This window comes from Apodemus sylvaticus, chromosome 8, assembly GCF_947179515.1.
Source record: "Apodemus sylvaticus chromosome 8, mApoSyl1.1, whole genome shotgun sequence".
NCBI lineage: Eukaryota > Metazoa > Chordata > Mammalia > Rodentia > Muridae > Apodemus > Apodemus sylvaticus.
In genome coordinates this window covers 62,403,369-62,430,979 of record NC_067479.1, presented here as the reverse complement: position 1 = coordinate 62,430,979, position 27,611 = coordinate 62,403,369, and the positions used below count along the sequence as shown (strand labels likewise).

Sequence of the window (27,611 nt, the reverse complement as noted above, 5' to 3'; positions counted from 1 at the left end):
CTGATTCTGGCAGTCAGAATTTGAAGGAAGAGAATCAAGAGGTCACTCTGGCTACAGAACAAGGTCCTGCTTCAAAAGAGGGACAAGAGGAAAGGTAGGAAGGGAGGAATTCATCTTAATTTTACACATTTAATGAAAATTTCACTATTATTGTTAGATTTCACTAGCAATGTTTAATGGGTAGTACTAACACTATAATTACTTGTTTAAGCAAAGCTTATTCATGTTTTATTGTTGTTGTTTTGGATTTTGTGAGCCAGGGTCTCTTATAGCCCATGCTGGCCTCATAAGAAGACAATCTTGAACTCTAAACCCTCTTGACTGCTAGTATTATGTCCTAGGGTTTGTTCTGTGCTGTGCTGTTTTCAATTTCTTATAACAAGAAAACTTAATTATTTTTCACAAAACCTTCTATCTGCACCAAAGAATTTCTGAAATGCTACAGAGACGAAAGAGTGGAATTCCTGATCCAACAATTGGTATTTGTGGTGTTTTAAATGACAATATGTCCCTTAGGCTCATATATTTGAACACTTGTTAACCAGCTGGAGCTGCTGTTTGGTAAAATTTAGGAAGTGTGTCCTTGTAGGAAGACATGTGCCACTAACAGTGTACTGAGAGGCTACAGATCCCAGCCGTACCCAGTTTTCTGTCTCTGCTTTGTGCTGCCCTCAGAGGCTGTAAGCTCTCAGCACTCTATTCTAGCTGCCAGTCTGCAGGTGTGCCTCCCTACCATGATGGATCCGCATCCCTCTGCAACTGTAAACCCAAATAAAATCTCCTTTATTAGATGCCTTGGCCATGGTGTTCTTATCACAGCAACAGAAAAGAAGTTAATAGGGCTGCAGAGATGGCTCAGCTGTTAAGAACATTGACTGCTCTTCCAGAGGTCCTGAGTCCAATTCTCAGCAACCACATAGTGGCTCACAACCATTTGTAATGAAATCCGATGCCCTCTTCTGGGCTGTCTGAAGACAGCTACAGTGTACATAAAATTAATTAATTAATTAATTAATTAATTAATTAAAAAAGAAAAGCAGCTAATACAGAATCTTTCCTCTTAGCTATACTACAAAACAGAAAAACCTAGCAAAGAGGTCAAGTGTTCCCTGTGTGTGGTGATGGATCATTTCCATACCTAAATTTGACGGTGCTTACATGAACTAAACATGATAAAATGGCACAGCACTAAATACACACATTGTACCAATGTCAGTTTCTAGGTTTTGTTCTGTTTGCTTTGGATGTCTGTTGATGTCAGGGCCTTGCACAAGCTAGGCAAGCACTCTTTTTGTATGATACTAAAGTTACGCATGCATAGCCAGCCAACATGGGGAAGATGAATGAAGGAGACAGGACTCCCTACTAATTTTGCAGCTTGTTATGAATGACATGATATGACAAAAGCACTCTCAGGGCTTATGTGAGGCAAACCTATGAAGTGGATTCTCTTCTAACCTCCATTCTACAGGTATGGTCTATCTATAAACTGAGATATAGACATTTAAATCACTTGCTCAAGGGTACACAGTAGTGGAAGCTGGTTTTGACACAGGTGGAATGACTCGAAGTTGGAATTTATCTGAAAGGCTGCAGAGCCACTGAAGGATTACAGGAAAAGTATGGCTGACAATCAAATTCACATTTTACTTTGGCAAGATCCCTCAGGTACCAGCATAGAATGACTAATGAAAAAACAACTGCATACAACAAGATTAGTTAAGAGACTGATGTAATGAGTCAGAAACAATGAATTAAGAGAATGGCAAGAGAATGAAAGGACTCAGACAGCAAAATCAACTCCATCTCCCGACTGCAAGGCCTGACTAGCCAAACCAAGAGCGTCAGGATTAACACTATCCTTATCCAAATCACAAGGTAGATAATTTCAGTATTACATCGGTCTCATTTCAGCAGAACTCACATTTGACTCCCCCCCCCCCGCCCCCGTATAAAAACTGAATCTTGGGCCAATAGGTAAGGTAGGTAGTACAGCAGGTAAAGACATCTGCTACTAAGCCCAAGAACCTGAGTTGGGTCCCCAGGACCCACAATGGTGGAGGGAGAGAGCCAGCTCCTACAAGTTGTCTTCCTAATCTGTGGTGTGTACACCATGGCAGGTGTTCACACTAAATAAATAAATAAATAACTGCAAAAACCAATGTGACTATAGTCATTAAAAAAAAAAAAAATCAGTGTTCCTTTGCACCTCCACACTGCTCCTTAAACAAGAAAGTTAACTAGTGTTTCTAATACACTACATTTATGGGCCCCTGGACAAAAGGACAGAACTACCAACCCTGGACAAAAGGACAGAACTACCAAAAGTATTGCCTTAGTTTGCTTTTGATTGCTGTGAAAAAGACACCATGACTAAAAGTAACTTGGGGAGGAAAGGGTTTATTTGACTTACACTTCTACAGTCAAGGCAGAAATTCAAGTAGGACAGGAATCTGGAGGAGAAAATGAAGTGGAGACCACAAAGGGACCTTATTACTGGCTTGCTCCTCATGGCTTTCTCAGCACACTTTCTTTTACTTTGGAGGACTACCTGCCCAAGGGTGGCACTGCACACAGTAAACCGGATCTTATCAATCAGCAACAGAGAAAATGCCCCACAGACTGGCCCACGCCAATCTGATTGAGATTATTTTCACAATTGAGGTTCTTCCCATTTGACTTCAACCCGAGTCACAGTGACAAAAACAAAACCAACCAACCTAGTCAGGGCATATATCCAGTAAATATTTCACTCAACAATCTAATAAAAACCTAAATGAACTCAGAATAAGAAAGAATCAGATACAACTGTCTAAAGACTCAAAAACATAAATAGTCCATCACAACAAAGCTAAGCCACTGCTTTAAAAATCACTTAAATTGCAATTTTTATCTTTTGTTCACAATTGTTTTTTAAATAAACCCATAATGCTGTTCCTACATCATAAGAGTCCATAAAAAGTAATTAGCTAAAACCTAAAAGTTTTATATCAGATCATCACCAGACAGAGTCTCTACTCATGTGAACCTATGATGGATAGGCTAAGTGAAGGCCATCTTGGGCACAGCTGTGTCTAGGAATCTGAGTCACACACTAATTATCTAGTACTAGCTGCAGAAAAATGCCAGACTGATAGACTCCCATCTGAGAGAACTGTAGTTTGGCAGAATCTACTAAAATGATAGTTTACAATGATAAGGAAGCCTCCAATGTGTCTATAAAGTGGACAGCATGAATGGTGGTTACACTTAAGTCTCTGCTATTTGTGGATCAGGTTGGATTCATGGCTGTAGGTCTGAAACACACACAGACATACAGAGAGACACATATACACACACTTCATATATATTTGAGTACACATATAAATATGCATATATAACACTCTAGATATGCTATGCTTTTTAGTCATGACAGTCTTGTATAAAGTTGTACAAAATTGAAAAGAAGAAGAAAAACCAGTAGTTATCAGAAAAATCTAGCCAAAGAATAGAATAATAAGATTCTGGAAGCCAAAATGTCTAAATAAAGCAGGAACAAATAGACCAAACCCAGCACATTTTTACCCGGTGCTTTTAAGACTAATCCATAAGTATTCACCATTTTAAAAAGTTGAGAAGTAAATCAGCTCCTGTTTATGAAAAATAACATTCTTGATAAATTTATAACTCTCAAGAGAAACAACCCAAGCTTAAAGAACAGATTACAAAAACAACAGAAAATCTGCTTTGTTTTTGATAGAAATAAGGTGGCTATCAACTGAACTTTCAAACTCGAGCCAGAACTAACATGACACATAGGAGACTTAAAAAGAACAAATTAATATACAATATACAATGAAGCAAGCAAGAATACTCATCAACACTTAGTATAAAATTGCAGGAATAGAAGAATGAGATCTTTGTTACAATGTGTGTTATAACTTAGAAAAACAGAGATATTAAGTTTCCTCTGGGGCTAGAAGATGAAATACACCCAGCTGTGCAGATAAAGCCTCTGAAAAGGCATTCAACACATTACTACCGATTCCTTTCCTTGATGCACTTTTGCAACTAAACAGCTATGCATGTATGTACGCTGTGCACAGAACTAGCAGCAGACTGGTTAAAAACAGCTTGCATTTTCAACTTCCTGTAATGTAAAGGCCAGATTTTTTTTTTTCAGAAATGATCAGATTAAAATAAATATGTCTTTACAATTATGGGATAAAATCTTAGGCTGGACAGGCAAAATGCCCCCATTCTCTCCATTTTTCATAAACCATATGACTTCCACATGCTGAGAGTGTTTTATGCTTTAGTCTGCAGTAAAGGCTTTACATCATTTTAATGCCCCAGTACTCAAAATGCAACAGAATCAGCCCAACAAAAATAAGGAATATTAGGTGTACATGGAGCCATTTTTACCAGACTACTAGTCAGAAAAAGTTTAACGAATGCTTTTCCCATAAATAACTTCACAATTCCATTGATGAAAATAAACAGGAAGAAGATTCAAGGAAAGGGCAGATGAAAAACACACGTTTTTCTAGGTTGGAACATTTTAGTTTGTCATATCTGAAATGATTATTAAACATTTAAAAATTCAGTATCTACTAGAATACATTTCGGAAAAACACAAGTAAACAACTATTTTGTTGTTACATGGAATTTTCTTCCAGGTTTTGAAAATTAACGTTTCAGGTTAAGATAAAGCCTCACTCAAACAAGCAATTCTGAAAATCCTGGTCTTCACCAAACCAAAGGCTCAGTTTGGAACAGCACGCTGTGTACAAAGTTACATTTAGGTCCCTTCACATACCTAACGCTCAACTTCATGCAAACAGTCTCCTTATCTGTAGGAATGATCAACAGCAGAAATTTCAAATCAAAGACTAAGCCTACCATAAAATCCCAGTGCATCAAATGGGACTTTCAGCTGCTATGGAATCTAAAAGCGCATAGCTAACAGACAAAACATTCAAGAGCTAATACATTCTTGACCAAACACATAAATACATGAAATTCTCAAGTCGAAATAGAAATGATGCCAATTATTCTTTTAGTGATTTAAAAGTATGATACCACAAAATTATCACAGAGAGCAATTGAAGAAGTTGTATTTTGGATGGAGGGAGTACAAAATGTATGATCTTAAATTCTCCTGGTGTAATGTCATTAAATATTCAAGACTGTGAGAAACAAGAGATGTTTCATTCCAACCCTAATTGAAAATTGAAAAATAAAATAAAATTTCCCAAATTTGACTTATAAGCATCATACAACCAGACGTAGCAACTTAGCTGTGCAATTTTAATAAGTTTAATGCAAAGCACTGCAAACCTGATGTGATAATGACTTGTGGCATAAATGCAAAATAACAACAAATTCAGCTCCTTTTCACTTAATGATGCATTTTATAGTGAAACCACAAAAAGCACAGCCCATAGTAGCACAAACTAAGCAAAAAAGTACAGGAGGTATTATGTCCATCGGGAAGAGAAATGTTCTGTGCCAAGGAAGGAAGGAAGGAAGGAAGGGGGTGGGGGAGGGAGGAAGCTAGGGAAAGATAGGAAAGAGAAGGCAAAGATTTCTATTATCTGCAGGTCCCCAGAAAAAGGAGCACGTGACTAAACCCTATATAACAGACGAGTTTTTTTTTCCCGTTTTTGGGTTTTTTTTGTTTTTTGTATTTTTTTAGGCTTCAGACAAATATAAAAACAGCAATCACTTTTTATCATTTAACTTTAGGAATCATGTAGCTTTACTGCTAACTGCTTTCTTTGCTTCACTCACCCAATGCTTCCCCACTCTTCCACAGCAGTTTTCAAGCAAATGTGACACAGAACAGGGTGGGGTAGAAGAAGAAAAAAAAAAAAAAAACACAAGCAGCGCCTTTCAGCGTACCGCCAACCCTCTTCTCCGCAGATGATTTCCAACAGTTTTTTCAACTACAAAAATAAGTCGCCCTATCTACCTCAGGATACAGAGCAGACGTTCTGTCTCGTTAGAAGACACAGATGCCTATGGCATTTAGCACTCGAGATTCCCAACCCCACGTTCCCGAATTTTAAATAACCGGCAAGCCACTGTGCATGAAGATGACAAGATACCTCTACTTACTGTTTCGGGGTGAAGGTGGGCGGAGGACTCCTTTCAAAGTAGCCCCAATAGTGTAACCAAAACACAGTTCCGGAATAAAATATTAAGAGATACTTTTCCTTTCCCACCTTTAGCTGCCGACTTGAGGAGGCAAAGAGATGCATCTCCACATCATCTATTTAGTCCAGCCGGGAGTTTTGGGTGGAGACTGGCCCAGAGGAGGGCACGGAGTGGGAGCTGGGCGCCAGACACTAACGAGTTACTGAGCCCCCAAAACCCTGCACAAGATCCACGGACCAAAAGTCCAGCCCGGGACTCGCGCGTGCTTTCCAAGCCCAGGCCGCTCATCTCTGACTCCAGCCATCTAACTTACCATCTACAGACATTCCTTCAAGACGATCCCAGCACCCAAGTACACGTCACAGTTTAAAACACAGCGAGACACTCCCCAAACAAGCCAGCACACCTCGAAACCACCACACAGTTTCTCAAACTCGCAAGCAGGAAGACCCCCAACTCCAGGATTCAAACCTTCCGCCGGTCCTGGAGACCAGAGAAGTTAGGAAGCCATCGACGCCTCTCCACGCCCGCCCCTCACAAACTGCCCCACCCCACAGCCCGCGCACGGCCGCCCCCTCGGAAGTACCCCCACTTACTCCCCTATACTCGACCTGGCTACTCCAGAGACCCATCTGTGGCGCCTACTCACTTTCTCTGCCCCCAAACATCTCGACATTTTTTTCCCCTTAAAGTAAGGAGAGAAGTGAGGAAAGAGACTTGAGGCAGTCCGGCTAGCAAACGACCCCACTCACCTCGGAAATCCAGCTGAGAGTTCTCTGCACCCGGCTCAGCCCCCTCCCCAGCGTCCCAGTGCAAGGCTGAGGGAGGGAGGAGGAAGACGGGAGGGGGAGGGGATCTTCACCGCGGGGCGCCCTGCGGGAGGGGCTGAGGAGAGCTCCAGGCCCGCGCAGGAAGAGCAGAGGGGGGAGGGGAGGCCCCTATCTCCCAGTCTCCCCCTGAAAACCTCCCTTGTCTCAATCACATCAGACTGACTGTCTTTGTCTGGCTGACAACCGCCATATTGATAGCAACAGCCCCGCTCCCACCTGCTGCCGCTGGGCATCCCTGGGAGTTGTAGTTTCCGGTTCCCTAGAGGAAAAGCGCAGAGTTGAGGGTCTGAGGCCCTAGGGAACTACAGCTTCCAGCAGGCACTGCGCCCGTACGCCTTCCCACAGGGAGGAGGGGCGCTGGGAGTTGAAGCCGCGCAGACTACATATCCCAGAATACCATGGATGCTAGACCCAGATGAGGGACATGATATCATGCTGGGATGGAAAGGAAGGATGAATTGGCGGCGGCGACGAATTTGAGCGGACGGAAGGAGGTGTTTAGAGAGAAAAGGGAGGAAAAGGAAAGACGCCCACAGTGTCCATGATACCTACAGTAAAACTACATTTCCCGTGAGGCTCTGGAAAATGCGTGAGGAGGGAAGACTCCAAGTCCCGCGATGCTCTCGGCTATAGAGATTAAACCGGAAGATCCTTCCTTGTCTTGAGAAGTGAAGAGACTGGTACTGAACAACCAAAAGTCCGATATGAAACTGGTGAGTTTCCGCTGCTAAGCCAGAGGGCAAAGGTAATGCTATATATCTTTGGACTCTGTCGCCTCCACCATGATTTGTCACGGAGGAAGGTCAGCGGTTAAAAATTGTAAAGTGAGCTGGACTGTAGCAAGTTGGGTTTGCGGTTGAGATTTAAATCCCCTCTTGCACACATCCCACAGCTCCTGCGTCTGTCAGGAGGTCTTCATTACTGTTTACCAGATCCCTTTGGCCAAATGTGAAGTTATGTGTTACATTTCTTCACTCTTGGGCAAAAGATAGGCTCCAAAACTTTGGTTTGGTCATGTTTCCCAACCTGCACCTGAGAGTTGGTCTTCAACCTCTTTCCACTTTTTGAGCACTTGAGTGGACTCCCTGCTGGTGTTGCAAGGCTGGATTCGATCTGAACAGAAAGTAGAAGCTATCAGACAGAAGGTCTAAAGGTCCTGTTACTTCTGTCATTTGTGTTACAAGAAAGAGATGCTAGAGGGTGGTACCTTTGAAGGATTTAGCCAGAGCGGTGTTGAAGCCTTCCCGCTTGGAGCCCGCATGAAATAAACGGCTCTAGATAGAACATACCTCCTGGAGAAGTCACTGTGTGATGAAACATTTCGCTTACAGGTGGCCTTTTCACATATTTGCCTTGCGCCATTTTACTGAGCACACTATTCTAACAGGTTGTTTTATTCAAGCTTAATGGAATAAGTAATAGAGTAATAAGGAAATTGAAAGCAGGGGTGAAATGCTTGTCACTCTCGTATACTCACTGCCAACTTATTGTAGAATCTTCATAATTGCTACATGGAAATAAATATCCTCAATAGAGTGAAACATGTTTGGTACATTTTGTTTAAGAGAGAAGTGCTGTGGAAACATTAATTCCAGAAAAACTTTTTTTTCTTCTGTTTTTGTTTGTTTGTGTTTTTGTTTTTGAGATAGGGCTTCTCTGTGTAACAGCCTTGGCTGTCCTGGAACTCTCTTTGTAGACCAGACTGACTTTGAACTCAAGAGATCCAGCCTGTCTCCCAGAAGAACAACTTCCTTAGGAGGGTATCAGAGCTTATGTATTTTTTGCTTTATTCATAAAATCTTCTTGCTTGACTTATAAACAGAGGTTAAAACAGGGAAAGAGCAAATGAAAAATTTAGCCTTTCCCTTTTAGAAATAAAAGCTGGCGAAAAGAAGCCAAATGTGGTATGCGCCTTTAATTCCAGCACTCAGGAGGCAGAATCAGGCAGACCTCTGAGTCTGAGACCAGCCTGGTCTACAGAGCGAGTTCCAGGACAGCCAAGGAAGTTATACTGAGAAATCCTGCCCCCCCCCCAAAAAAAAGAAAGAAAGAAAAAGAGAAAAAAGAAACCACGAAAAGGAAGTGTTCTAATTATTAGGGTTTCTCAGTAGGTTAAACTTGTGTGCTGTGCCTACCAAAATGGTTTAAATAAACTTTCTCAGGTCCTTAAGTTTTAGCTCCTTTTACTGCTTTAGGAATGTGGTTGGCTGTGGTTTTTATGTTATAGGGACTAGGGATCTATGTCAGAAGCACCATGGTTGTCCAGCGTATACACAATGCACTGGTCTTCAGCATGATTGTAATGAGTTACATTGTGAAACTTGGGTGTGCTTTTGAACAAATTCTTGTTTTTGAGATAAGACTTTCCCAAGTGTACAAAAGGGACATCTCCCTGATTCTTTAACCTTAATGAAAATTTCCTGAATAGGTCTGTTTTTCTGTCTTCTTACTCATACTGCTTTTGTGGTGGTTTGTTTCACTTGGCTTTTAGAATTCAGTAAGACCTTCTGTCTGGTTAGGTTTTGTTATTGTTTTTTTGTTTATCAACGTCACACAAAGCTAGAGTTATGTGGGAGAAGGGGCCTCAGATGAGAAAATGCCTCTATATAGTCTGTAGGACATTTTCTTGATTGGCGATTGATATGGATGGGTTCAGCCTACAGTTTGTGGTACTGTCTCTGTGCAGATGGTCCTGAAGCTGATAAGAAAGCAAGCCCAGCAAGCTGTGGGGAGCAAGTATTAAATAGTCTTCCTCCATAGGCTCTGTTTCAGTTCCTACCTCCAGGCCTGACTTCCCCTCGTGATGGATTGTGATCAGAATGTTTAGGCTACTTAAACCCTTTTGGTATAAGTACCTTGCCTCCTTTTGGTCAGAGTGGGTGTTGTTTTTTGTTTGGTTTGGTTTTGGTTTTGTTGTGTCTTGAGACGGGGTCTCATTATGTCGCTCTGGCCGCCTTAGAACTCAATCTGTAGACCAGCTGGCCTCGAGCTCACATTGCCCCACCTTCCTCTGCCTCCCGGATGCGGGGATTAAAGGTGTGCACCGCCACATTTAGCTTGGTCTTGGTCTTGATGTTTTATCACAGCAATGGAAAGCAGACTAGAACACCTTCTAAATGCCCTCCCTGCCTTCAGTCTGGATCTCTTCTGGGGAATCTCGGCTTTTTTTTTTTTTTTTTTTTTTTTACAAATTTAGTACCTATTTCAGGTAAACTCCTAATCTCTAACCTGGTTGACTTGGCTCTGGAGAACATGGCCCCACTTATGTGTCTACATGTGGTCAAACTGGCTTTTACTGTGGATGTCTTTATTCAGATCATGTAGAATGTTTTCCAGTTCTTTTGAGTTCACTCTACTTTCTTTTGTCTTTGGAAATTTAAGTGTGTTCACCTACCTACCATATTTGTCTTTTCTTAGTTAATGCCTTCACATACTTCAGGACACTGTTTAAATAGCAGTTTTCAGGAGTTTCTTGAATTAGACACCCGTGGTACATGTTTCCATGGCAGACCATTCTGATGGTTGGACTTTTAGTTATTTCTTTGTGTTTGTCCTCCCTAATGTAGACATTGTATTCCCAGAGACTTAACACAGTTTGTGACTTTACTACAATGCATATAATTTCCCAAAATCTGTCAAGGTCTGTGGGGAATGTTGGTAAAAGGTTAAAGGGTGAATTTGAGATTATAACATGAGTAAATAAAAACATGGGTAAAAATATTAATTTCTACTTTCTAAAACGAGCATTTTTTATTTTGGGTGGGGGTTGCCTTATATCTAAGTCTGTGTACCACATGAATGCAGTCCCCATAGAGGCCAGAAGAGGGCATTAGATCCCCTGGAACTGGAGTTAAGATGGCTGTGAACCACCATAGAGTGCACTGAGCGGACTGGCAGCAAGTGAGCTTGAAGCACAGTGGCAGACAAGGAGGGAGTTTGGTGGTGAAGTGAGGCCTAAAGTGAACTCATGTGAAGCACAGGATGCCGGATCTTTCTGAGCTAGTTCAGTGACTGACAGAACCTTCGTGCTTATCCAGTCCACAGAGATTTATTATGCAACCACAGTATGCCCATGACATTCAGTCTCAACATGTTCCATTCTAAGTGTTATGCTTGACCCCAATAGCTATGCATGGAATTACTTATAATTTTGCTGAGACATAAGCTTGAATGTGACTTTGGGATTAATGGGACTCTTGTGAGCGAGGCAGGCACCTTGGCTCTTGACAGCTGTTGTCACTCTCTCCTTAAAGGCCTGAAAGGGGAGTCATTTTGATCTCCATTACACTGTACTTCCTGAATTCCATGAGGGGAATTGTATATTACTGTTCCATTTACAAATTTAAAACTTGGAAAGGCCACAGACTGCATCTAAGCTCTAGGGCTGTTCTTTGTGCAAAACTGTTTCGTTGTTACCTGTTTAAACTCACCATTGCTCCTGGGAAAACAGATGGAACAGACAAATTTATGTATCACTTCAGTAGAGGATGAGCAGAACTCCACGTTCAGTTGTAGATTATATAGAAGGTCTTTGTTTCATACAGCAAATCCTGTTCCAAGGTCATTTACCAAATCATTAGGGGTTAGAGTATGGTTGATTCTCACCTTGTGTAGACATTCCTGGCTTCTCCTTGACAGAGTAACAAATTCTTTTGACTTCCTTGATCTTGAATCAGGAGTATAACATCTTTCTCTGTAAATGATAGTCCTTCAAAATCTCACCAGAAACTGCTGCATGTGTTGCAGTTTGATTGTTAAAATGTCAACCTGATTTCAGGTGTGTGGGGGTGGGGTGGGGTGAGGAAGGGTTCTGTTTCTTCTAGCCGGTTGATTAGGGCGCCCTCCTGTGTCCCTCTGATGTAATGTCATGTAAAGCAGATGTTTTCTGTTATTTCCTCAAGCTCTGTAAAAGGCTTGTGTGGCATATAGTGTTACAACATACCTTCTATGGTAGTGCCCTGTGATAAAAGTGGACAGTTTGCATTTCAGAATCTAAAAGTAAGTAATTGCCCTGGTGGCTTACCCTGGGTACTCAGAGCCCTTTACCTTGGTCAGCAGTATGTTTTTGAGAGACAGTCCACAAGAGGGAGGGAACAGTCTCCCTCCCAACTCAGGGAAACTTAGCCATTCCTGGTGGGAAACTGGTTCCTAGCTTACTATATGTCAACAAAGATCCAAGTGTAAACCATCCCCACATCTTCACTCATTTAGTCAGTCAGCTAATCTTGAACACCTCCTTCATCCTAGGCATTGCTCAAGGGACTCGTGTAAGTGCAGAGATCAAAACACATGTATTTCCTGTCTCTGTGAAAATACAGCTTGCTGGGTTTGCTATAGGATTCAGACAGTGTTACAGTGAATGTCGTGATTTAGCTATGATCACTGGCTCAAATATTCTTGTTAAATAGTAGAGATTTTAGTTTTACTTGTAGTCAGTAATATACTTTCTTAAAATTTTAGTAATGTCAAGCTGCTACTAGCTTTCCATTATTCTGGTAATATGTGAGAAAGCTGTTGCCTTTTTTTCTTAAGAATATAACTATCTCCTGTGTCCTTGCCCCTTATCCACCTGCTGCAGACCTTCATATATACAAAACATACCTAGAGTCGGGATTGTGCCTATGGAAAGACATCTCCGAAAGGGGCACGGGAATTCACACCTGTAATCCCAGCACTTGGGAAGAGACGTGATGCAGATTCAAGGCCAGCCTGATCTACATAGAGAGTTGAGGCCAGAAAGGGATATGTAGTACATATGACTCTGCATTTTCAAAAGATCTCTACTGTTTTGAAAATGCCAGTTTGTGATCATTAGGTGTAAGGTAAACAGAATTATGGGCTCAAGCAGGTAGACAAAGGATGTGAGCCACAGAGATCCTTCAAAGCTCCAGAAAAGCACCAGCTAGAAGCTAAGAGCTGACATTCTAGGCAGGACTACAAAGAAGATTGAAGCCAGAGGTTTTGCGGGAAAGTCGGACGTGGAAGGGTACTATAGAAAGCTGTTTTTAGATCTTTAACCTTATGCCTGAGTGTTTTGCATGCATATATGTCTGTGTGAGAGACCAGATGGTGGGTTCCAGCTGACCTAGGGGAGCTCAAGTCAACCAACAAGCCGACACCAAGCTCCATTGTCCAGGTTACTCCCCAACACGCCTGCGCTGGCACTTCATTCCCTAAGAACCACTGAGGAAAGCACAGTTAAGTTTATGATTGGGCTCCCAGCACCAGCCAGTTATTTTAAAGGGCAACAGAATTCCATAATAGCCCCCACTCAGATGTGTGCCAGGCTAGAAACCCTCTCACTTGCTCACTCACCTCTGAATACTTGCTTGAAACCGGGCTGGGCTTCCCCTTCGTCTGTCCCCAGTCGTCGGGCGCCCAGCCCAGGCCTGAGCTTGAATAAAAAGACCCTAGTGCGATTGGGTCCGAAAGCTCATTCGTAGTGCCCAGTGAGGTCAGAAGAGGGCGTCAGATCCACTGGAACTTGAGTTAAGACAGTCCTGAGTTTGGGGAATAGAACAGTTGTCCTCTGCAAGAACAAGTGCTCTTAACTACTAAGTCATCTCTTCAGCCCCTAGAAAAAGCTTGTAAGAGAAGAGCCAACTTCAGAGCCTCAGGGTGCTCATTTACCAAGATGAAGAACTTACTGTGAGAAAAACTAGTGTAGATTACCCCATATCTATGCCTTCTTTAAGGCATCAAATGTTTACATTTATTGAAGTTACAGTTAAGTGAACTTTAGCTTCCTTGAAGATGGATAGTTGGGCAGATGACATTCACAAAAACATCTCTTCAATACAGATTGTGAAATTAATGCCCCTTTTTGCTCTTAATGTTTTAATCATGTTTATAAAGGAATGGAGAAAGTTTATAACAAAATATCTGACATAATCAAAATTTCAGACTTATGGCTTAAGTAGATACTGTCTTTTCCTAAGTACAATTTATCTTTATGTTCTTTTTCATTAAAATAAAAGAAGCATATATGATGATTAGTGTCTTTTGTCAGCTTGAGAGAGTCTAGGATCACCTGGAAGATTGCAAATCCCAAAGATTGGAGGAGAAAGGCTACTGACCATATCATCATGGCCAGATTAATTAAAGCAAGAAATTAATTAAAGCAAGCTTTTTTATCTTGTACAAAGGCTGTCTCCCTTAAGGTTGGGCTTTGAAAGGTGAGCATTAGATGTGAGGAAGACAAGAGGTGGTGGTGGTTGTTGTTGTGTTTTGTTTGTTTTGGAGTTTTGGGTTAGTTTGATTTTGTTTTTTTGAGACCAAGTTTCTAGGCTGTCCTAGAACCCAATTCATAGATTAGGCTGACCTTAAACAACTCACAGAGATCCTTCTCCCTCTGCCTCCCACATGCTGGCATTAAAGGCATGCACCACCACGCCTTGCTAAGCCAAGATTTTTATAGCTCATACGCATTTACAGATTTTGGGGATTTGGTGGGCAAAATAGGCAGGGTTACAGGAGCAAAACATAAACATAACAAGGTAGTTGTAATGACCTCCTGAAACAAAGACACAATTATAACAACAGGTAGTCATAATCAGATATGACAACACTTTTGAAACAAAAATAGGGTTGCAAAATGGCTATTAACTCTTTGAAACAAAACAGGATTTCCATTCCTGGAAAAGGGAACAGGAATAAAACTAGTTTGTCTTTACTATAAGATGGCTTTTAAGCCTAAAATGGAGGCAAACTGGTTCTTCAAGATGGGCCTCTGGACATGCCTGTGAGGGATTGTATTATATTAATGGAAAAGGGAAGCCTTGCTCGCTATGGGTAGACCATGAGTCATGGCCTGTATAAAAGGGGAAAAGCCGCCTGAGCATTAGTAAGAATACATTTGTCCCTCTCCCGTCCTGATTGTCAATATGATATGACAGCTACTTTAAGTTCATGTTGCCATAAATTCCCTACCATAATGGTTTGTACCTTGAACAATGGCCAAAATAAGCCCAGTCTCCCTTATGTTGCCTTTCTGGGGTGTGCACCTCAGCAGCAGGAGAGGAACTGAGCTGACATAGTTAAGCCTTCTAGATAAGGAGTCCTTCCAACAGTTTTTATCTGGAAATAGGGATATAAAATGGTAGTTTTTGACAAAGGATATTATAGTGTTTTCCTATTGTTTATGTTTCAGACAGTTTTATTGAGGTATTATGTATCATGAAAAACATGCATTTAAAGAGTCAAAAATACTGTTTTTTTTTTTTTTTAGTGGATTTACAGTTCTTCACCCATCATCACAATTTCTCCTAAAAGATCTCTTATCTATCAACCTCTAATCTGCTTCCCATGCAGCCTCTAATCTACTACATCACTGGAGACTCACTCCAGTCTTTTCATAGGACTTGAATCCTATACTGTAATCTTTTATGTAGTGCTTTCACCACCATCCCCAGCTGTGGGAAGATTAACATGTCCAACTTCACTTACTCTAATCTACGTCTTTGTGCACTTTGGTCTAAGTTGTAACAAAGCATATGCAATTTACATGTACTTTTAAGCAAACAATACAATGGTATTAAGTATATTCACACTGTTATACAACACAGGCCATGCATTTCTAGAATGTTCTTAGATTGTACACATTAAATATTACCCACTTCCCACTCCCCTCAGCCTCTGGTTGTCAGCCATTTGTCCTTTCTGTCCATGTGCATCTGGCTGTTCTAGGTACTTGTCAGTAGTCATACAGTGTGCTTATTCTCACTGGTTAGATCACTTAGCAGTGTTCACAGGATTCTTCCATGTTATCACACATCAGAATTTCCTTCTTAGAGGTTGAGGAATGTTCTGTCATATAGATAATATTCGGTTTAATCAGACCTTTTGACTACTTCAGACACTGAATATAAATACCTGTTCAAGTCCTTGTTTTCAGTTTGCTTGTGTGTGTTTTTGTTTCAATATGTACTCAGAATTGAAGTTGTTAAATCACCCAGAGTTTTTATTTAAAGTATTGAGAAGTCTCCACAGTGTGCTTGTGGTAGCTGTACCTGCACCTTTTATAATTTCATCAGTAATGCTCAAGGCTTCTGATTGCTCCACATCCTTCTTAATATTCATTGTCAATCTGAGCTGATGTTTTAAAGATAGCCATCCTATATCTGGTAGTTCTGATTTGCATTTCCCTAATGCTTATGCTGAGACTTCCTGTGTGCACATTTTGTTTTGTTTTGCTTTTTGTAGTGTATGCACATTGTTTTGTTAACTTTTAGTTTGGGCAACAAACTGAATATGTAAAAATGTCACTACAAAATTGATAAGGCTCTGTCTAGACTGGTGTGGTGGCACAGTGTAATCCCAGAAGTCAAGGGAGAACCGGAGGTTTAGAAATTCAAGGTCATCCTGAGCTACATGGTCAGTTTTAGTCCAGCTTAGGCTACATAAAACCTCAACTCAGAAATCAAAAACCAGACTGATTCCTTTGAGGCGGAAGAGATGGCTTAGTGCTTAAGAATAGTTGGTGCTCTTACAGAGGACCTGAGTTCATTTTCTAGCACCTACATCAGAATTGAACTCACAGAGATCTGCCTACCATTATCTCCTGAGAGCTGGGATTAAAGGCATGCACCACTACTGTCTGCCTTCGTATTTCTTTAAATTATTGAGCCCAAGGACAAGAAATCTTAACTTTTACTTAAATCATTTTACTGCCTCAGGTTCTAAAAAACCCAAGTTCTTCTTCTGGGCTCTGTGGGCACCAGGTATGCCCATGATGTACCATCATAACTGCAGGCAAAGCACTCATACATATAACATAAAGATAAATAAGTCTTTAAATATGCACATATATGTGCATGTGAATATTCCCTCCTACTCTATCCTGTTCCCCAGAACAACGTCATTATTTGGTTTCTTGAGTGACCTTGGAGATAGTCTGTGGGTGTATGTACATAAATATAAGTAAAATCTCCTTATTTTTTGGATAAATGATGATAGTATTGATATTTTATGTGACATGTTTTGTCATGAAGTAGAAATGTACAGATCTTTTCTATCTGTTTCTGTAACGATGGGACACAGTGGCACTCTGGAGGTGGAGGCAGGAGGCTCAGAGGTTCTTCTGCTACTGAGGAGTGAATTTGAGACTACCCTGGGCTATATGAAGCCCTGTTTTAAGAAGAATTCTAGAACTGAATGCTCGTGCCTAACAAACAAGGCCCTGGATGTAACAAAATCCAAGGATGTTTTGTTTTCTATATACTTCAGTTCTACACTACGAAATGTTTTCAATGCGCCTTTCAAGTATTTTTAGAAATACTTTTAACAATCACTTTGTATTCTGGTTTCCTGAAGGGATAGTTAGAGCTATGGCACTTAGCCTGTAGCTGGCTCTTGCCAGTACCTCCCCTCCTACCCACCATTTCAGTATTAGCAGTAAAATTGTTTTTTCCTGGCTAAAAAGTGAAAACATGGTGTGTCGACAGGACTGTAATCTGAGGCCCTTCCCGTATGTTGGCTGTGACACCTGTGCGTATTAGCACGTTCATTTCCATCCCTAGTCTAGTCGCACTCTGCTGTACACTGTTGGACTTGTTGGGCTCAGGCTGAAACTTCTGTATTTTACTTCCTCATCTTGCTTCTCACTCCAGAACTCCAGAGCATGCCAGATGTCACATGTTCTATAAAATAGAAACCTTTCACTTTCTTACAAACTTAGAATGATTTGTTTCAGTTAAAATCTTTTGTGTGTGTTTTTTGCAACCATGTTAACTTATTAAACTTTAAAGATATAATTAGCATAATAAGGAAATAAATATATATGCATATATGTGTATCTGTTTGTTTTTTTGAGACATGCTTCCTCTGTGTAATCCTGGCTGTCCTGGAACTCCAGGCTGGCCTTGAACAGGATGGAGATCTGCCTCTCTTGAATACTGGGATTAAAGGCATCCACCACCACTGTCTGGCTTAATTTTTTTTTTTTTTAATTATCGAGTCCAAGAACAAGAAATCTTTTCTTTTACTTAAATCATTGTACAGCCTCTTTATTACATTTTAAAACTTCTTCCTAGTAGGATATTTCCTTTAAAATATATATCTAAGCAGAGCAATGTCTCTCTCACTCTCTCTCTGAACCTCTCTCTCTCTCTCTCTCTCTCTCTTTCTTTCTCTCTTGCGCGCGTGCGTGCGTGTGTGTGTGTGTGTGTGTGTGTGTGTGTGTGTGTGTGTATGTGTGTATATAGGGTGCCTGCACTCTCTCACATTACACCTTACTCCCTTGAGAACAGGGTCTCACACTGAACCTGGGGCTCGGCTGGCAGCCACTTGTAGGCCACAGCCACACCCAGATGTTTACAAGGGTGCTGAGCTTCTGGAATCAGGTCCACAAGTCTGCACAGCAAGTGCTTCCCCCTGAGCCGTCTCCCCACCCTGAATACTGTGTGTTATCATTGTTACCCAGGTAGAATCTTTTCCTACATACAGAAGACACACGCACCCTTGTTAGTTTTGTTTTACTATTTCTCCTGTTGGGTTTTATGAAATTTCTAGATGTATATCTTTGTAGCTCACCTTTCTTCAGACTTCATTTCCATTGTATGTAGCTGCATTTGTACGCATGTGCAGCGGTTTGGGTTAATGATGGTAGTGGGCATCTCCATCCTGTTTCTGGTATGAGTTCTGCCTTATCAACACATCACCTTGATGCTGACTTTGGATTGAATGTCTTGAATAATTTATGTCCTACAGCTAGCTGCTTTCCTGTTGTAGAATTTTCTAGTCATTACTAAAATGAAATTCTTTCACATGGTCTAACAATATGTTATTTTTTGCAGGAAAGATCTATTTGTGTTTGATTGCTTGCCCTAGGCAGTTAATTATATCTTGTAAGCCATTTCCAGAGTTTTAAGTAAACAATGGATTTTACAGCTTGAAATCCTAGGTGACTCTTAACCGACTTACAGAAATAATAAGACTTCTGTGACCTCAAAAGAAATGGCAAAGTTTCCTCAAAAAGCAGCAGCCAGAAATAGCTCTCTCTCCAGAGACAGGCCCCATCAAGGCAAGAAATGTAAACAGATAGTCTGTTAAAATAAACATAATTGCCACTTACATGCTTTAAAAAAAAGTCATGGGAACAAGAGGGGGGCTCAGAGCCAAGCCCACCTGGCAGCGTATTTATTTTAGAGGGTATTTGATTCATGCTGCATAGTTCCAGAAGGAAGAAGAAACTGTTGGAGAATGATGGTCTGTAACTACCAGTAAGAGGCAGTAGCAAAAACCCATTGTCTGGTTGTCTGGGACAGTCTAGTGAGTGTTACTGAGTGAATATTGAGCCTGTCTTGTCAGCAGTACTGTCAGTGGTGTGGGACATGCCAGTCAGCCTGCAAACAGTGTATTACTTGAGCATGTGATTGATGGCCTTTGGGGGATGGGCTGAAAAAGGCACTAGTGGCCTGTGTAAGATACAGGTTGTTAAGGATGAGTTCCATCTAAAGAATCACAGCCTCTTCCAGAAGTAAAATCTGAACTGGCCTTTACAAAGCTCCCGAGGCAGAGGATTGCAGCTCTGGTCGGATGCTTGCCTAGCATGTGCTAGACCCTGGGTTCCATCCTCAACACCACCCACACAAATGCACTTTGATTGGTGCATATGTCTGAGCAGAAGAGTTGTATCTTATTCTGGATGGAGAAACCAGCTAAAAGTAAAAAGGCTGTACACATAGGGTGTCCACTTCTCCCGTGATGGGCAAGCACAGCCAGCTGGTTCCTCCTCACAGCAGGGCCTGGAGCGCCTACAGCTCATTACTGTGGAATATCGTCTTCATCCCGTGTTATTAACATCTGAAAGGTGGTGAAGTTGGCTCACAGCAGTTACTGTAATGAGTGAAACTGGACAGACTTATGACCCAGGAACTGTTGGAAGCAGGGTAGCAAGTGAGATTTAGTGTAGTGATAGCCGTAGGGCTTTTACACAAATTTGGTAGTCTAAATACTGACAGAATAAGGATTTCTCTTTTCCATGGAAAGTTTCAAGGAAGCCTTAAAAGTACAAATTTTGAACATGTGAAGACTTTAATTAAATTCATCTCTTTGGAAATCTTAAGACAGGAATAAAAAACCACATTATATACAATTAAAAACTTCGGACTGCAGAAGAAAAGGTATGACTCTGGCTTCAGGTACAGAACGCGTTTGGGAGAACGGCATGTAATCAAATCATGAAGAGTTGAAGCTTAGCAAGGCGTCCGAGCAAGCCCAGGGTCTGCCCGTCTAGAGCAAAGGGCATGCCAGCTGCTTCACAGGGCCCTCAGGAGCAGAAAGAAGGTAAAGGCACCCTGAGAAGCAGTAAGACTAGCTGATGGCTACACTGGGGGACAGATTGGGATCTAAAAAGGAGAGAGCAGCGCTAATAATCCCTTGGCTTTTGTCTTTGGGTGGGTGGGAAGACCCCATTCTTCCAGACTCAATAAATAGTTTGAATATCATCAGAACCATCAACCGGTGAACTACTAACCAGTGTGATGCTGTGTTCAGAACTGTGAGGTTGCTGTGCTCTAATTTAGTTTGTCATCACTATTATCATTATCATTGTTATTATCACCAGGGGTGGGCAGGTGTGGAGAGTGGTGCACATACTGTGATGTACATGGGAAGGTCACAGGTGACTCTGTGGTCTTGGTTCCTTCTCTCCTTCCACTTCTTGGGAGTTTCAGAGACAGAACTCAGGTTGTCAGCCTGGCTTGGCAAATACCTTTACTCACTGACACTGGCTCCTGGTTTGGTTTTGTGACGTAGCATTTTGACGGGGATTGTAGTGGTTTGAACAGGTATGGCCCCACAGAGTCATGTGTTTGAATGCTTAACCATAGAGAGTGGCACTGTTAGAAGGTGTGGCCTTATTTGAGGAGGTGTGGCTTTGTCAGAGAAGGTGTGTAACTGTGGAGGCGGTGGGGCTTTTTTGCGCATATGTATATGCGCTCCAGCTCTGCCCAGTGTAAAACAAATCCAGTCTCCTCCTGGCTGCCTTCAGATCAGGATGTAGAACTGTTGGTTTCTTCTCCAGCACCATGTCTCTCTGCACACTGCCGTGCTTCCTGTCATGATAACAATCTACTAAACCTCTGAAGCTGTAAGCCAGCAGCCATGAAACCTTAACGGAGATGCCACACTGACCTTGAACTCACCTTGTAATTGATCCTGTCCTTGAAGTGCTACTCCTGACTCAGCTGCCTGAGGACTGCAAGTGTGGGATGTGTTGCTTCTAGCAAAAACTTCACATAGTAAAACTAGCCCCATCTGCAGTCATGCACACAGTGAGCGAGTTTTAACCTGTGTCTGCACCCATGTGTGCACATTAGACTAAAGCGGATGACATGTCTGTCAGACTTGTTCCTCTCCCAGCCAACAGCCTCAACCCTCCCTACCCCTGCAGCTTTCCCTGTTCTGGTTAATATCAGTGCTGTGTTCGCCTGCTCTCAGCCTCATTTAAGGAGAGCTACACCATATGTCACTTTTGTGTCTATTCCTTTACTCAGCATATTGACCCGAAATTTTTGAAGTGTGAAACTGGTATGATTGGCTTGAGTGACACAAAGCCTAAAGTTCCCTGCCTATAGTTTGCAGCTCTGCAGAGGACTGATGTCTCTGGGGAGTACCATCTTCATATTGGGTTCCCTAGGTGCCCCTGGAAAATTACCTGCTGAAACACCTGTGTTGGCCAGCTGCTGAGACCCAGTGCAAAGCTGCAGCAGGGCCAGCAGGGTTCTATCCAGAGAAACCCACTGGACCAAACCTTTCTCCTCAGGGAGGAATCAACATAATATCTGATTAACATGTAAATTTATTTATTTATTATTATTTATATGAGTACAGTGTATCATCTTCAGACAGATACCGGAAGAGGGCATTAGATCCCATTACAGATGGTTGTGAGCTGCCATGTGGTTGCTGGGAATTGAACTCAGGACCTCTGGAAGAGCAGTCAGTGCTCTTAACTGCTGAGCCATCTCTCCAGCCCAGATGTAAATTTTTTTAGACTTATTTATTTTATGTGGTTGTGTTTTTTATTTTGGTCTGCATTATATGTATGTGCACCACAAGCATGCGAGATCATTATGAAGGTCAGAAAAGGTCATTGGATCTTCTGAAACTGGAGGAACAGATGGTTGTGAGCTGTCAGATAGGTGTTGGGAACTGCATACAGGTGCTCCACAGGAATGGCCAGTGCTCTTAACCACTGAACTGTCTCTACCCCTATTGTGTAAATTTTTAAGGGCTTTTCTGAAAATAAAAATAACCCTATTATAAAATCAATAAACATTGCTGTAGATAGGTTTTTATATTTTAGGGTATAATTGGGAAATATAAAGAAATAAAAATCACCTGTAATCCTCTGTAACCAGTGACTAACACTTTGATATATGGGAGCTCTAGTAGGCTGAGGGACTGACTCCGTGTGAATCACCCAGAGTATGACTCAGTTACCAGACTGAGCCTGAGTGACAGAAAGTCTCATCAGTGACTTAAACAGGGCAGATGCTTACAGTCCTCCTGTGTAAAGCAGGTCAGCGATGAATAGTTCAGGGTTGGCGTAGTGGGCCAGGTTCCTGCTAGCATGGTGCAACATGTGACTTCATCTTCATGTTCCTGTACGACTCACTGCTCATTACGTCCTTATCCTAGCCAAAAGGAAAGGGGTGGAGGCAAAGAAAGGCATGCCCTCTCCTTTGGATGAAGTGCATGTACCACTTTGGTTTCCCTTGGCTGAGATTTATTTCCAAGGCTAAGTCTGATTACTAGTGAGACTAGCAAATACAGTCTCTGTTCCAGATAGCCACAATCACACCTTAGATTTGGAATCCTAATGTAAACAGATCTGCCCTGCCCTGCCCTGCCCTGCCCTTGGCTTCTATGTGCAGCCCTGGCTGTCCTGGATCACTCAATGTAGATCAGGCCGGCCTCAAACTCAGAAACTCACCTGCCTTTGCCTCACCAGTTCTGGGATTAAAGAGGTGAGCCACCAACACACAGCCAGTTGCTTTGCTGGTAGCCATGACAGCACACCTGATGAAGTCAACTTTAAGGAAAGGGGTTACTTTGTCTCAGGGTTTGAGGGTAGAGTCATTGTGACAAGAGTCTTATTCACTGTCAGGAAACAAAGCAGTGTCTCTCGTTGCTCTCTCCTTTTTATTCAGTCCAGGACACTAGGAGTGAAATAATCCTGCCACAACAGGTAAATCTCTCTGGAAGCACCCTCATGGACATGCCAGCAGTTTGTCTTCTAAGTGATTCTAAAGCCCTTGAAGTTGATGGTCAAGATTAACCTTTACAAGGTGACAAGTGTCACTGTGAAAAGCTTTTCATTTTGAGTATAATTAGCGGTGAGTGTTTTACAGGCTGTCACTGAGCATTCTGAACCCTGAACACAGGTTTACTTCCCAAGATGTAGGTTCTGGACTAACTCAAGTCATCAGACTGGATAGCAGGTGTATTTACCCTATAAGCGGTCTTGCCCACTTTTGGTTTATTTGAGGAAGTTCTTACTGTGTAGCCCAGGCTAGCCTCATTCACAGCAGTACTTCTACCTCAGCTTCCTGAAGGCCTGGATTACAGGCACAAATGCCCTATGCCTGCTCTTTTTCTCCTCCCTTACAAATCAACAACAAAAAGTGGCAGGTGTTTAAAGGAAATAAGAAGTACGTGGTGTGATGGTGGGATTATGCCAGCTTGGAATGTTTTGTTGGTTTTTTGCTTTGTTTTATTTTGTTTTGTGCTGAAATAGCAAGAATTTGCTCAGAGATCCTGTCTGTCTCACAGAAATAAAAGCATTGTAGCTGTGGAAATTACTTGAACCCTGACCCACAGTGTTCAAAGCAAGCACACTTATGTCAAAGTCCAGCTTTGACATGGCAGGTAAATTGAGGCAGGGTGGGGCATCGCCATTAATCTCTTGGCAGACTTTTCTCAGAGGAAATAAAACTTACCCTTCCCTGGGGGGGGGGGGCAATGGGGCAGGCAGCAAGGGCGAGGGAGCGCGCGCGCGCACACACACACATACACACACACACACACACCCATGGTGTATGGAGCAAGCTCCAACAGCTTTACAGATATACATATGTATATACATGTACATATACACACACCAGATGGATGGAGCAAGCTCCAACAGCTTTACAGATATACATATGTACATACATGTACATATACACACACCAGATGGATGAAGCAAGCTCCAGCAGCTTTACAGATATACATATGTACATACATGTACATACATTTACACATACCTGATGGATGGAGCAAGCTCCAACAGCTTTACAGACATACATATGTACATACATGTGCATACATATACACAACCTGATGGATGAAGCAAGCTCCAACAGCTTTACAGATATACATATGTACATACATGTACATACATATACACACACCTGGTGGATGAAGCAAGCTCCAACAGCTTTATAGATATACATATTACATACATGTACATGCATGTATATACATTTGGTGGGTGGAGCAAAGCTCCAACAACTTTATTTTTTCTCCCACAGCTTATATATCCCAGAAAAATCTTTCAAGCAGTACAAAAATCATGATGCAGTTGCATTTTATTTTTCTTTGTGAACAATTATAATGAATATTTGTAAGAAAAAACTTGTTCCCTGATACCCCCAATTAATCAAATGGATAAAAAAAATAATTCCCAAGAGCCCACACGCATTCATAACTAAGCAACTTGTTATAGATTAATAAAGTGTAAGCAAGCTAGGTAAGTTTCTTGGTTACTTTCTCTTACTGGCAGGCTGCAATTTGCAGTCACAAAGGAAGGACCAATTATTTTATTATTTATCGTAAAAAGTAATCTTATAAAAATCTTAAGAGTATCACAAATCTAAACTTAAAAAAAAAAGAAAAAATCATTTCTACTTTAAATCCTCAGGGTGCATCTCTCGTTAGCAATTTTTTTAATTTATCAGGAAGCTGAAGGCAAAAATGGGTACAAGCAATTCCTCATCGTCTTGATCACCAGCCCAGGTTTAGCAAGGAAAGCGTGTCGGCTAGTACCAGTCGGACTGCCATTGTTCTTTCTCCCTGACCTTGAAAACATCCTTCACTCAGAAACAAAATTGTGCCTTTTTAAGATGTTCCCCAAGATTTTCTATATCAGAGCCACTAACAAAAACTTCCTAATCTGACTTCACTAACAATTTACATCTCCAAATTCTTTCTAAAGGTGGTGGGCATTAGAAACAATCCACATCTCTAAGTTCTTTTTGAGGGTGGTGGTTGAATCATTAATCTGCTTTAGCAGCAATGGAATCGATCAGTCACTATTATTGTAAGTGCCAGTGACACTGCCCAGGAGGGGCTGGAAGCCCCTTAGAGTTTTCATACAGTTTGAAGATGAGGATGGGCATGGTGACCACTAGAGCAACAACCTGCCTCTGTCAGAACGAGCGAGCAAGCGAGCGAGGCACACCCATTGTTGTGGTTATGCTAACCATCTAACCAGTGGGCTGTGTTCTAATGCTGTTTTGCTGTTCATCTTGCATGCCCCCAACATACTTACTATTGTGTCCTTTGCCCATAGGCTGCATCCTTTAAAGCTGTGAGCTTTGCCTTCAGTACTTAGAAACCACAATGCTCACTTGGAAAAAGGAAATGGGAAGAGTCTTCATCCTCACAGGAAAGAGACGGTGCTTTGGGTAGTCCGAAAGGCCGCCGGCTGTGCATTTTAGTGTGCTTTATCTTAAGTTTGGGAAGCTTTAGCATTGACCATATTTTTATTTTTTATTTTTTGTTCTCTCCACAAATTAAGATAGCTTACTGAAGCTTTGTCTCTTAGGCTATATCATTAAGACAAATGGGAGGGGGGAACTAAATAGGTGTGTAGGATGGGGGATTATTTAAGAATTAGAGATAAGGGAGAAATAGGGTAATTTGCTTCTTTTTGCATAAGCAGTCACATGCCTAAGTCTGAACTTTTCTCGTCTGTTGTAATTACTTCTTCACATTTATCACTCTCTGGTGCCAGGCAGCCTGCAATCCCCAGCCAACCCTGACCTGTATTACTTCCTTCAGCCATAATTGTTCAGTGTGAGCATTTGGGGTGTGTGTGTGTGTGTAAGAGAGAGAGAGAGAGAGAGAGAGAACACATCTGTTTAACCCGTTGATCAACTGCAGATTTGATAACACTAAACAAAATAAATCTGAGGAAAAGGCATAAAGTATGCTATCTGGAAAGAAAAACAAAGCAGTTCAGGTGTGAGGGACAGGATAAGATAAAACGTTAGGGCATCGCTTCTGTCGATGTTCCAGAAAGAGACGTGCAAAGAATGAGATGCAGCCCAAAGGAGAGCAGCTGACAGTTATGGCTCCAAATAGTCAAGAAAGTCCTAAACCAATAAGACTACCTAGTCTCAAGAGATTCACAAACATCTAAGGCACAAGTCACTGCCACTGTAAGCAGGTCCTCTCCACCACCCACCTTAATGCTGCTGTAACTAGGGTAACTAAGAATGCATGTGACAGGTACTCCTTCAGTTCATTCACTTAGATCATATAACTCTTATAGATGAGGGAACTTAGTCTTCAGAAAGTCACATGTTAATAACAAAATTGAGCAGCATTTGAGTTGAGGTAATCTACCATACAAAACTCCACCCTTATATAATTTTACCGAACAGCCTCAAAACTAAAGCCACTTATCAAATAGTTGACTTTTCTTGCTTGGGACCATTTAATTGCCTTTAGATAGCTACTGCAGTGGTTTTATGGACATTTTGGTGAAACCATAGGATCCAGATGGTTTAGGCTGTAATGACCAAATCTGAGCAAATCTGAGGAAATGACCAAGTCAGAGCAAATCTGAGTTGTTAGCAGTGATGTAAATAGGCACAGTGCTTTATGGAAAGCATTTTGGCAGCAGATTTTAAAAGCCATAAAATGCTCGTACTCTTTGACCTAGTTAATGCCACTTCTGAGAATGCATGAAAGAAGCAGTCCAGTATGGAAAAAAACCCCAACACCGTGTGATCAGCACGGCCATATTTATAACTCAGTGCCTGTGCAAACTGAGGTGTTCAATTAGAAAGGAAAGATTTGCTGGAGATATTTGCATAACCAATGAACATGAAAGGTCACATGACAGAGATGAGTAGAACAGTCATCATGAGTTTTAAAAGCAGCACCCAAATTTTATAATAAATTACACCTTCAAAATTTTTAATTTATTTTATGTGTTCTACCTGCAGGTATATCTGTGTATACAGTATATGTATACACTACCCTCATCTTTTACAGAAAGTGAAAGGAAATACTTAAATAATTAGACAGTTATGACTTATACTTCTCTACCTTTGAAGATTCTTATAACATAGTTGTATATTTTAAAAATGAAGTCCCATGCTGACTTGGGCTTTTATGGTTTGGTCTGGTAACCCTTACTACGGGCTGGCTGTGCTGTGATCAGAGAGTCCGTTACAGGCTTGTAGAGAGCTCTCTGGAGAGTCACCCCTGCTCCGTCTGGGGTATGCCTCCTCTACAGGTTGGAGGACCCTTTGGCAAGCACTGTCTCTGAAGGTGAGTCACGATGAGCAATGCATTCTGGGAGGCAGGGGAAGCTCGCCCTCTGTCGCCTCTTCTGAAGCCATGCAGTTTCCTTGTCCTTGGAAATTA

The 27,611-nt window shown here is 41.6% G+C and overlaps 2 protein-coding genes across 15 annotated transcripts in view; one reads left to right on the top strand and one right to left on the bottom strand.

Annotated features, from left to right (window-relative positions):
• Hmbox1 (homeobox containing 1) overlaps window positions 1–7,193 on the bottom strand; it is a 133,465-nt gene extending 126,272 nt beyond the window's left edge. For 13 of the 14 annotated variants that reach the window (XM_052191197.1, XM_052191195.1, XM_052191198.1 and 10 more), the window contains exon 1: window positions 6,891–7,193. The gene's annotated coding sequence lies outside the window, so the exon portion shown is untranslated. Of the gene's footprint in view, window positions 1–6,451; window positions 6,620–6,890 lie in introns of those variants that run through there. The other variant, XM_052191186.1, reaches the window with a different exon arrangement.
• Window positions 7,194–7,407: 214 nt separating this feature from the next.
• Ints9 (integrator complex subunit 9) overlaps window positions 7,408–27,611 on the top strand; it is an 81,684-nt gene continuing 61,480 nt past the window's right edge. The window contains exon 1 of the mRNA XM_052191182.1: window positions 7,408–7,681. Within this exon, the coding sequence (XP_052047142.1) occupies window positions 7,673–7,681 (9 nt within the window). The 5' untranslated portion in view covers window positions 7,408–7,672. The remainder of the gene's footprint in view (window positions 7,682–27,611) is intronic.